This window comes from Helianthus annuus, chromosome 6 (genome assembly GCF_002127325.2).
Source record: "Helianthus annuus cultivar XRQ/B chromosome 6, HanXRQr2.0-SUNRISE, whole genome shotgun sequence".
NCBI lineage: Eukaryota > Viridiplantae > Streptophyta > Magnoliopsida > Asterales > Asteraceae > Helianthus > Helianthus annuus.
The window spans coordinates 19,672,889-19,684,504 of record NC_035438.2 but is presented as its reverse complement, the minus strand read 5'-3'; the positions used below and the strand labels follow the sequence as shown (position 1 = coordinate 19,684,504).

The 11,616-nt window shown below is 33.5% G+C and overlaps 1 protein-coding gene and 1 long non-coding RNA gene across 3 annotated transcripts; one reads left to right on the top strand and one right to left on the bottom strand.

Moving 5' to 3' along the window:
- The first annotated feature begins 2,023 nt into the window (after positions 1–2,023).
- LOC110911945 lies at positions 2,024–4,956 on the top strand. 2 transcript variants are annotated; one of them, XR_004860245.1, is made up of 2 exons: positions 2,024–2,207; positions 2,961–4,956. It is a non-coding gene; the product is annotated as an uncharacterized LOC110911945 (long non-coding RNA). The 2 variants fall into 2 exon arrangements; XR_004860244.1 differs by having other exon boundaries at positions 2,025–2,207; positions 2,982–4,956.
- A 236-nt stretch (positions 4,957–5,192) lies between these two features.
- Positions 5,193–6,660, bottom strand: LOC118479511 (protein FAR-RED IMPAIRED RESPONSE 1-like). Its single transcript, XM_035974062.1, has 4 exons — positions 6,472–6,660; positions 5,746–6,309; positions 5,488–5,527; positions 5,193–5,197 (listed from the first exon to the last, which is right to left on the bottom strand). The coding sequence occupies exons 1-4, from the start codon at positions 6,658–6,660 to the stop codon at positions 5,193–5,195; spliced, it is 798 nt and encodes a 265-aa protein (XP_035829955.1).
- Between the last annotated feature and the right edge of the window lie 4,956 nt (positions 6,661–11,616).

Here is an 11,616-nt window from a genome sequence, read left to right as displayed (position 1 = left end):
TCGAATCCGTGAAACAGATTTAAGGTATAAAAGACGAAACTAGTCTACATAAGAAATGTCGATAGTCTGACCGTGATTGTGTCAAATGAGTCATATGGGTAAATGTAAAGTAAGGAAACAAAAGAATGACCGTAATGAGCATGCAGACCTAAGTTATAAAACGAAAGAAGGAAGTTTTGAACAAGTTATGTGTTAAATGTGTTAGAAATCGACTCTTAGAAGTTAGAATGAATGACGGGCTATGACCCAGACAATGGTTTAAGTATGAACAAAAAGGGTAAGTTTGTTAAGAATACTAAAACGATGTAATGAATGTCTTTGTAAGTAAGCATAAATGGAAGGAAGCACGAATGTGTACTTCAATGCATCTATGATAAGTGAGAAAATTCAGTTTAACCTTAAAAGGTCAAACTGCAAAGGTTGACGAAATAAGTAACTAAAATGAAAGAATTGCGTGTAAGAAATGGAATGTAAGATATGTTATAGCATGTACGCAGGAAATATGTAACAGAATTATAGGTGACTAATCATCTAGTAGACTCAGTATTTGAATGAGATATGCTAACCGCCAATTTTGTAGGTGGTGATGTTAGAATTCGTAGTGTGATGAAACCAATTGAATTAGTGGAAGGATGTGCACGAGCGGAAGCACACTACGCAGATGAAGGAAATCTGGCCGGGTATGGCTAGTACTCGTGAAAAGACGGTTAGATCTGGTTTACGGACCATTGAAATTATGCAACGAAATCGAGGTTAGTAAAATGTGTAATTCATGTTGGACAGGTATGAACTGGTAGGTTGAGAAAGACCTACGAAATGACTGATAGGATATGTATGGTATGGAATGTTTAATTTTTTTAACCATTGGCATAAGAAGAAAGTATGTTACTAAAAAGTAAATTTCAAAAGTTTGAGAAATTTTGAGTATTTATTAAACTTTCGTATAATAAATTTGCACGACATGTTTGCTTAGGTAGATTAAGTAATGCAGGAAGTGAAAGTAATAGTAATATGAAATGCATGAAACGATTGAAGGCAACATAAAGGTATGCAAAGTACAAGTAACTATGGAAAACGTAGAATGATGTTAACATGAGAACTAGGCACGTAGTTTGACTATGAAATAGTAGTTTTGTTGTGATAACAAAACAATAGTAAATATTACACAGTGCATGTAGAGAATGTAATTTTAAGAAATAAGATGAAGGTATTAGATCCGTTACGAACGGATCATATGAATGTATGTATGACTACAAGTTGAAGTAGTATGTATATTGACCCGTTATTAATAGGCCAAGGAATTGAGAATGTGTGTAAAGATAAAGTATGTAAGGTATGGACTTATTAGAAAGAAGTCAATTGTATGAATAGTCATGGAGCGGGAATGGGTAGTTACTTAGTCTTACGATGTATCCATCAAAGTTAAACATAGAGGTGTCTGTATGAATTACGAAGTAAGAGCGTAACCTCGATAAGAATAATATGAATATTGGAAATGAATAAAAAGGAATGTTATTAATAGGATGTTGAAATTGTTTTAAGTAAACAAAATGGTATATTATACGGATATATAGTATTGGAATGATGAATAAACCGCTGGCTAAGAAGCGCGATGGAAACTAGCAATATTTAGTGAAAGTGACACTAATAAGAACTCTGGTGCGAGTTCTTGAAGCTAAAAGGTCGTCATTAGATGGGCTCGTGGCCTTGTCGATGGGCCGGAAAAGAAAAGATAATTAATGTTAGATGAAAGTGAGAAAGGTTTCGGGGACGAAACCTTCTTTAAGGGGGGTAGACTTGTAACACCCCTAATTTCGTATGACATAATATAATGTTTTAATCGCAGTATTTGACGAAAAGAAATGGTAAACATAGATTTTTACCATTAGTAAAGTCTTATAAATTTTAGTAAATCTAAAATTCTTAGGTATGCATGAAGGTTTGCTAGGTTAGTATGTAGAAAAGGGGGAAGATGACATGTTATGAATAAATGAGGGGTTGAAAATGAAAAATGTGTTATTAAAACACATAACAAAAAATGCCCAGGGAATGGAAGTGGGTGTGTGTGCGATCGTGAGGAGAGACCAGGGGAAACCTTCCCCTCAAAACCCTAACACCTCTCAAATCATCAAATTAAGAAGAAAATTGAAGGTCAATCGAATGCATGTGATCAATTCCTTAGTCATCTAAGGGTTTCCCATCATGGGGTAAGTCGAATTATGTGATTTGATGCTAGTTAATGATAAGGGTTTTGATTAATCTTTGAAATAGCATGAAATTGAACTTGTTTATGAGTTAGAATCATCATGTAGAACATGGATTATGCATGGTTTAGGTTAAATTAATGTTTAATGATGAAACCCGTTTGTTATGGTGAAGATGATGACTAGAATCACCTCCTATGTTCAAGTCTTGTTGAATGATTGATGTATTAAGTAGGTATGATGAATTATTGTTAGATGAATTAGGAGGAATATGATGATGCTATGTTTAATGTTCATTTGGAATGATATATGATGATTAGTAGTAGGATTTGATGGGTTATGTATGAGTTTAGAAGATTTATGTATGAATTAGTTGTACGTTATGCTTAAAAGGTGGTACACGTACATCAAGTGTATGATAAAATGTATATAGTGTTGTCCGTATAGTCGATTATGATGTTACTAGTATATGATGATAAATCGATAGTTAAATATGGTTAATAGTTGACTTTGAAAGTCAACTAAGTATAAGAATCATGATTTGACTCGTTATCGTAAAGGTAGGATTATAAGAAGTCGTATGGTACATGTTATAGCAATCCGTGTTAAGTGTAATGACATGATGAGTTACATGAGTTTAAACGTATACGGATATGATTGTATGAGTTATGTTTGTTAGAAAATGATTAATGAAAGTTGAGTGTGAAATATGTGATTGATATGATTGTTATCATGTACGAATGCATATGCTAATAGGAGCGTGATCTTGATGAAAAGATAGTATAGGAATCATGTCAAGACGGACTCAAGCATAAATGGATAACGGGTCAAGAAAAGGGCGAGGAATCGGATACGAGCACGGACGCATAAGGTAAGTGATTTCCGTAATCACTTCTTAATTCAAGTAAGTAATTAAGTGTTGTGATTAATTAAACATGATGTTTGAGGTCAAATATGTGTTAAAGTCTTTCGTCGTAAACGATGGATTAAATTTGACCAAAATGCCCTCGATGGGTATTTTGGGGTAAACGATCTTAAAAATAGTTTAGAAACAAGTTATTCGATTAGTGTAATGTTTTGGACAAGTATGGATGTGGGGATGATGGTTTGGTTAGTCATAGACCAATTAATACGCGAATACCCTTAACGGGTCAAAATATATGAACGATAATGTGTTAAGAGGATGTAAGACATCCAAGAATTTGGTAATTTATGAGAGACGTCACTGATATTATTATGTTTATAAGAGGTTATGGTAAAACAAACAGATTATGTTGATTAATGCACGAACGGGTCAAATAATTAGAAGATAATAATAAGCCGAATGCAGGTAAGTTAAGAATTTCCTTAATCCATATGTGGGATTTTAAGTTCATATGATAGAATGTGAATTTACAAGCATGTAGGAAGAAACGTGAGGTTAAACGGACAATCGGGTTAAAAGTTATGCGAGTTTTAGTGGGCGTGTTGTATCTGCACCCGGAGTATGGAACGCCGGATTTGGGAGTATGGAACGCCGGGCAGAAACCTAAACGCCCATACTTCACTGTCAAACGCTGGTTCCATGTTAAAGTGAACGTCGGGGTGTTCCAAACAAGCCTAGATCACTATAAAGCTGAGTCTAAGACCCATGTAAATAATGTATGATTATGTAAGAGGTACGCGTGATCTAGTACGTGTTCGTTAAGGTATGTACGTATGTAGATGTGTATGTATGTATGTATGTATGTATAAAGGTATGTACGAGTGTATGCATGTATGTAAAGATGTAGGAAAGGTATGTACGTATGTAGATGTGTATGTATGTATGTATAAAGGTATGTACGAGTGTACGCATGTATGTAAAGATGTAGGAAAGGTATGTACGTATGTAGATGTGTATGTACGTATGTATCAAGATATGTATGAGTGTATGCATGTATGTAAAGATGTAGGAAAGGTATGTATGTATGTATGTATGTAATTGTGTAAATGCCCCGTACTGCGCTTTGATGACTTAAAAGTGCAGAAATTGGTATAAACGGGTCAAAACAGCAAAGTAGGAAAGATATGCAGAAGCTACCGTAAATTACTGTACCACCGTAATTTACGGTGGAGGGTAAATCTTTATGGTGGTTCTTTACTGATTTACGGTAGAACCATAAACGTCCAACGCCCACCGTAAATTACGGTGACCACCGTAATTTACGGTGGAGCCCAGCCAAAATTGTCAAGTTATGTATAATTTCATATTTCGAATCCGTTTTAAGCGTATACTTAATTATGTGAAAATTGAAGGATTCTAACATTATTATCTTGTTAAATTTGTATGTATGTAGATGTGAATGTATGTTGTATGTAAGTACGTATGTAAGCATGATTTAGACACGTTGAGTGTTAACGTTTTTAATGGTGTACCTTGAGAATGAAAAGTAATGCAGGTACATTACTGAAGCCTCACCAGGAAATGGATACGCAGATGAAATGCTTAAAGTTTGAAAAATGACGAATAGTGAAGTGTACGTGAATGAATCTTGTTTATATAATGTGTGCTAATGTATGAATGAATGTGGTGAGTGCAGGTTGTACGAATCACGGATTAACCTCACAAGGAGTAGCGATCGAAGATCGAGTCACAAGATAGATTGTACGGGAATGTTTACATATGTAATTTAGTGATGATAAGTTATGTTTTTATATTTTAAAGTGGACTTTCAAGTAAGACAAAACGTTTATAATGAATGAAATTTTAGGGTACGTATTTCCGCTGCGACTTATGGTCAAATGTGATTTAGGGTCTTACATGACCTTTTCCCTTTGCGGCTGATCATTTGTTCCTTCTTAGATTTAATCCTTCTATGCGAGCCGCGGCCTTTGTTTCTTATACCAGCAGGCACACGAATAGTAGGGGGAGCATTAGTTACTGGCTGTTGATAACCAATCAACTTTGAAAATCGGTCAAATTTTGGATCAAGTTGCTTGGTTATGCGACTCTGATCAACTCTCTCTTTAAGCTGCATCATTTGATCTCTCACTAAGACAAGTTGATCAAAGTCGGAAATCAAATTACTAACCAAATACTCCCCTGTGTGGATGATTTCACGAGCAATCCGTTTAGCCCTCTGATGCACATCCTTGCCCCCCACATTTAGATTGTACTTAACATTTAACTCATTCGGCACAACATCCTTCGTCCATCTCTTCATAACATATTTGTTTGGTATTTCTTTAACACCAAACATCTTGAAAAGAAAATATATGTGTTTGCATAGCAGCCCATACTGCTCAAAACGCAAACAACTACACTGTGCAGTTACATCATTCTCGAGATTCTTGAACCACACCTAGCAAATAACCAAAAAAAAAATTAATAATAAGGTTTAAAATCGCATGTATAAACATAACAATATTGCATGTTTAACAATCATGTAAGTGAGTCAAATTAATATCGCATGTGGAACATAACAATTTCGCATTTCTAAAAAAATAATGTAAAATAAATAAACTAAAATCGCATATGTAATGTAACGGATTCGCATATCTAAAAAAACATGAAAAATACCTCCAATAAACCATCTCCATGTGCTTTAAAATCCTTCAACAATATTCTGATACGTGGACCTTCAACTTTGGTGTCCATCGGCAAACATTCGGAAATTGTTCCATGTATCTCTAATTGCTGATCAAAAAATATAGACCTGGTGTAGATCTTAGCAGCATCTTTTTCCAATGTAGTTTGACTCCAATCAGCTGGCTCAGTATATCTTGAAATATGATCATTTTTCCTATGATTGAACCTTTGAACATCCATTGCCCCATCAAAATGATTCATAAACTCTACAAGTGTGAGTTGTGAATTAGCAACCTGACAAAAAAAATGGTTCTCACTCTCTGATCTTGAAGTTGTTCTCATAAGACCTGACATTGGCTCATGCCGGTAAAAAGCCGGAATCCACATGGATCTCATCCCAAACATATCATCAATCCATTTGTTTTCAGTGAGACCAAACTCAATCATCACCGACTTCCACTGCCTCTCGAATTCTTCGGGCAAAATCGAATCAGTCCAAACAATGTCGCACATCCTCCTTTTAAACTCATCATTATTGCACAACTCATGCCCAACCTTTAACAAATAAATGCATTTTAAATCAGTCTATTACAAAAAAGCTATAATAATTAAAAATAACACCAACAAAAACACCAAAAATGTTGCATGCTCTACCTTATCTGCCACTTTTTTCATTATGTGCCACATACACAATCTGTGTCTGCTAATAGGGAAAACCTCCTCAATAGCCTGTTTCATAGCAGGGTCTTGATCCGTCACTACAACATTAGGCTGTCGACCAAATGACTTTAAAAATGAATTTAGAAGCCATTTATATGATTCAATACTCTCTGATGCCAACAACCCAGCTGAGAGTGTTACATTCCGACAGTGGTTGTCAATGCCTGTGAACGGGACAAACACCATCTTGTACTTGGACAACAAATGCGAAATCACATTTATTACATGCGAATTAATAAAAATAAAATGCGAAACCAGAAGGAAAAGCATGCGATATATTCAACACCACTCTGTTGTCTACACTTGCGATATTGAACACTCATTAACAGACAAAAACATGCGAAAAATCAGTAACAAAACATGTTTGTCTTTGAAACAGTTACCTGTTTGTCTTGAAGGTTGCATCGAACGATATCACATCGCCAAATTCCATATAGTTAAGCTTGCATAAACCATCAGCCCAGAACAACCCAGTTAACCGTTTGCCATCATCAACAGAGTATTCAAACGAATAATCAGCTAAATACTGTTTTTTGTCAGTCATCCTATTAATCACCATGTCAGCGTCATACTCTCCTATATAGCTGTTTATTCACTTTCTAAAATTTTTGCAATCATCAACCGTGGCACCAACGTTCTCAAAACCACCATAACCTTTCCTCATTATATGGAAAGCTTTGACAGGACCAAGGTTTAAGGTGCCAAGTTCCCAAACCATCTCCTCCTGGACATCTGACAATTGTCTGTAAGCTGGGAGCATGTGAATGTCATTTTGACAAACAAACTTATGGTTATGACCATCAACAAATCTCTTGACTGTATATAATCTACCATCAACAGTGCAAATCACAAGTTGAGCTTTGCATCCGGTCCTAATAGTCCCCCTGTTCCTGGTTTTGAATTGCTTTTTTGACTTGGAATTATCATCAATACACACATGCTTATGTCCCTCTTTAGAACAAACAAAATACTTAGTTTTGATTATACCACCACTGTATACTTCGCCACCTTTCCGAATAGAAAAACCAGCTAACTTAGCATATGATTGATAAAACGCATATGCTTGTTCAATGGAGATAAATTGCATCCCAACAACAGGTGTAGCTGATGCCTGAACCTCCGGAGTGTAAACCCTTTCATCTACATGAATCAAATTAAAAGACATAAAAAGTCATACAATCACATGCGAATCGTCTGATAAATACATGCGAAATGATGATATTGATTAATCTGAATTACATATGCGATTTATTATGTAATCAAATGCGAAACTACAAAAAAAAACAAAACCAAATGCGAATTGTAATGAGTAAAAACATGCGAAGTTATACATGCTGCTTCTCAAAACAATACATAAGTATCATCAACATTCAAACTACAAAAACAGCTACAACAATGCTACGCTTAAACAAAAAACAATTATACGAACAAATTTAGATATCTGAATTAACATAATTACCAATAAAAATCTCGTTTGCAGCACTTGAACTTGAAACTGGAATTGGAATTGGATTTGCAGGTCGCGGATTTAAAACATCCTCAATTGAAACTCTCTGATTTGCAGATAATTGAGCATGATCACCAATCGGTCGATTTCCTTCAAAATCATCTTCTGTTCGTCAAGTGCTACTCTGTGGATCCATCGAAAATAGACAAATTGAATGAAACCCTATCACGTACGAACGAAAACTGCAAATTGTGAATTATGGAAAATTTGAAACTGATTTGAATAATAATTACCGGGATATCAGTGTAACGAACTTCTCGCTGAATGAATGAAGAGACGAATTTGCCCTCTGATGAATAGGTTAATTGTCTGATTTAACCTTCTTAAACCGAACTCAATCAGGACACGTGTACGGCTCATAATATAGCGTACATAATGTAGGATAACCATATTTGTACCATACTCTTTACCAATATATATATATATATATATATATAGGGGGCTGCTAGAATGAAAACCACCCCGAGTTGTAAGAACCGCGAGAACTACACCCCACGGAGCGCCGTTCGCCATGATTTTTTTTACAAGTAGATGTATGTATTATAAACACAGCCGTAAAAAATCATGGCGAACGGCGCTCCGTGGGGTGTAGTTTTCTACACCACAAGTTTGGTGTTTTTAATTTTTTTTCTTTTTTCTTTTTTTTTTCACCAAACTTGTGGTGTAAAAAACTATACCCCACGGAGCGCCGTTCGCCATGATTTTTTACGGCTGTGTTTATAATATACACATCTACTTGTAAAAAAAAATCATGGCGAACGGCGCTCCGTGGGATGTAGTTCTCGCGGTTCTTACAACTCGAGGTGGTTTTCATTCTAGCGGCTCCCTATATATATATATATATATATATATATATGTTTTTGTAATGTATGAACGGGCCTAGCCCTTCATATGTAATCGCACCTCATGCGAGGCATATGAGGTTATGATTTCGAATATATATATATTTCCATAATATAAAATCAAACCTTGTGTGTATGTATATATATATTATCTTTAAAATATCTATTTATTTATTGTATATATATATATATTCAAAAATATATTTTAGTATATCTTTACTAGATATATGAATTGTTAAAATTCAATAATTTTAACTTTGTACTTGTGTATATATACATGTATAAAATTCTAGTATTTGCACATCATGTCTTATGTACATATGTATTTATACGAATTCATGTACCTTTGTATATATACTTCTTGTATACTTTTAAGTTGGGTATTATACCGTATTTGTATGTATACAATTATACATGTATATCTCTTGTAATTATTTGTATTTACTAAGTATATAGGTGTACGTATTTATACGTATAAGTTTACTTTGTATACTTGTATTTTATACTTAGTGGTTTTTAATAATAACTTTCCGGATTTTTATTATATAGAAAAAATACATATATTATGTAATTAAAAATATAATATATTTTTAAGACTAGCTAATATATATATATATATATATATATATATATATATATATATGTAGGTAGAGGATCCTGTAAAAAGTGCTCAAAGTGTGAGAAGTGTATTATAACACTATATATAATACTATATAACACCATATAAACACCGTATAACAATATGTAACACCATATAATACCATATAACACTATGTAACACTATATATCATTATATAACAAATATAACACTATAGTTTGTCTGATAGCATGTCTATGATAGATGTATAGTGTTATATAATGTTATATAGTGTTACATAGTGTTATATGGTGTTACATATTGTTAATTTGTTATACGGTGTTTATATAGTGTTATATAGTATTATATATAGTGTTATAATATAATTCTCACACTTTAGGCCCTTTTTACACTATTCTTACCCTATATATGTATCACATATAAACTAAGTCTATAAAAATTATTAATATTTTTATATAACTTATTTTTGTCCGTTTTATATATATACACTTTAATATATATTTAGCTTGTCGGTTCTAAACATTTATTTTGTCTAAGTTTGGATATGTACATTTTTATACTTGTCAAGTTACAAGTATTTTATGTTTTGTATTTTGTAACTATTTAGTTTAGTATGTATTTTCCTAACTTTCTAAATACATACAAATAAATACACAAAATTATATACACATAATTTTTGGTGGTCTATATATATATAACTAATTTTAGTTTAAGAAAAATCTAGTAATTTTTAACTTAAATTTTTCACTCAAAATTTTGTATAATCGTGATTAAGGTTGTTAGTCATATTTCTAGCCAAATAAATCCTTGTTAATTACACCTTAATCATAATTAGATTTGATAAAAATTTTGTCATAGTTTCCTCTAAACTATGGACTTTATATTTTAAAACATGATTGTTATACACTTTATAACATCAACAATTTGCCATGTTTTACAAAACTTAATATTAACCATAATATCAACAAAAATGCTTATGAACTTGTATGTAATTTATACATTTCAAATATTATATTTAAGATATGGTCATCTTTAATTTTCATAACAAGTTTATATAAACTTTAATTACACTTTTTCAAGATAAACCTTGTTCATGTGTTTTTATATAAAAACTATACTTGTTATTTTTAATGAAATCATTTTTAAGTATAAAACCAAGTTCTTAATATTTAGTGCTGATAGATCTTGGTTAGATCTAAACAAGAACATGTTTATATCTCACTTTTAAGCATAACTTTGCAAGATCTAATTAACTACATCAAACTATTACTAATACTAACAACAAAAATCATCATGTAACACCTTTGCAAGATCTAACTAACTACATCAAACTATTACTAAAACTTACATCAAAAATCATCATGTAACACATCATATGTTAGATTTTTATTTGTTCTTGTTAAGGTTTAAGTAGTTTTTAGGTGAGCTTCAAGACGAACACTTGTATTTTTATAAAACTAGAATGAAAATACAAGAGTTTGAAGCTTACTACTAGCTCATAGGCTAAGGATGATCAACTTGAAGATATGATGAAAATGAGATGAAGAAAGAGTGAAGATTATGAGCTCCTAGTCTTGTGATTTGCTTCAAATAACTTCCAATCACTTACAAAAGTTTTTAATCATCAACCCTTAGCCATGTAAGTAATATCATAATGTTTTGGAAAATCAAAAGAATGTTGTTTGGGTGTTGTTTGGCCGAAAAAAAGGTGGAGGAGGAGAATAGTTGTGTTGGTGATTGTTGTTGTAAAATGCAAGTGAATGTGTTGTTGGTTTTGTTATAATCTTGCATCATCTAGCCATACACTAAGCATGTGTAAGGCTATGCGGTACGGTGATGGTTCATCGTTGGAGGATAATCCGTCACGTAACCACCACGTAGGATGGGTGTGAGGATGGGGCAAAGGGGATGAAACTAAGGAAATGATGGGATGAGCCTAATATATATATATATATATAAGTTGTATGTATAGGTGTGTGAGAGAGGGGAGGACTGGCACAAGCGTCCGGAGGGAGACGGGGAGGACTCCGCTGAGGGGGGCGAAATGGGCGGAGATGCGGTGCCGGTGGGGGACGGTCCAAGGCCGAAGCAACCGTGCAGCCTAATAGGTTTACAACTTATCACCAAAAATGGTTAGTGGGAGGGCCCACATAACCAAAAATAGGGGTGTTTAGTTGGATTTTAATTATTAGTTG

Coding starts and splice junctions, on each gene's coding strand:
- LOC118479511 (XM_035974062.1), bottom strand. CDS start 6,660: ATGGTGTTTGTCCCGTTCACAGGCATTGACAACCACTGTCGGAATGTA. Junction 6,310..6,471: donor TGAAACAGGCTATTGAGGAG/GTTTTCCCTATT, acceptor TATTTGTTAAAG/GTTGGGCATGAGTTGTGCAA. Junction 5,528..5,745: donor ATGGAGATGGTTTATTGGAG/GTATTTTTCATG, acceptor GTTATTTGCTAG/GTGTGGTTCAAGAATCTCGA.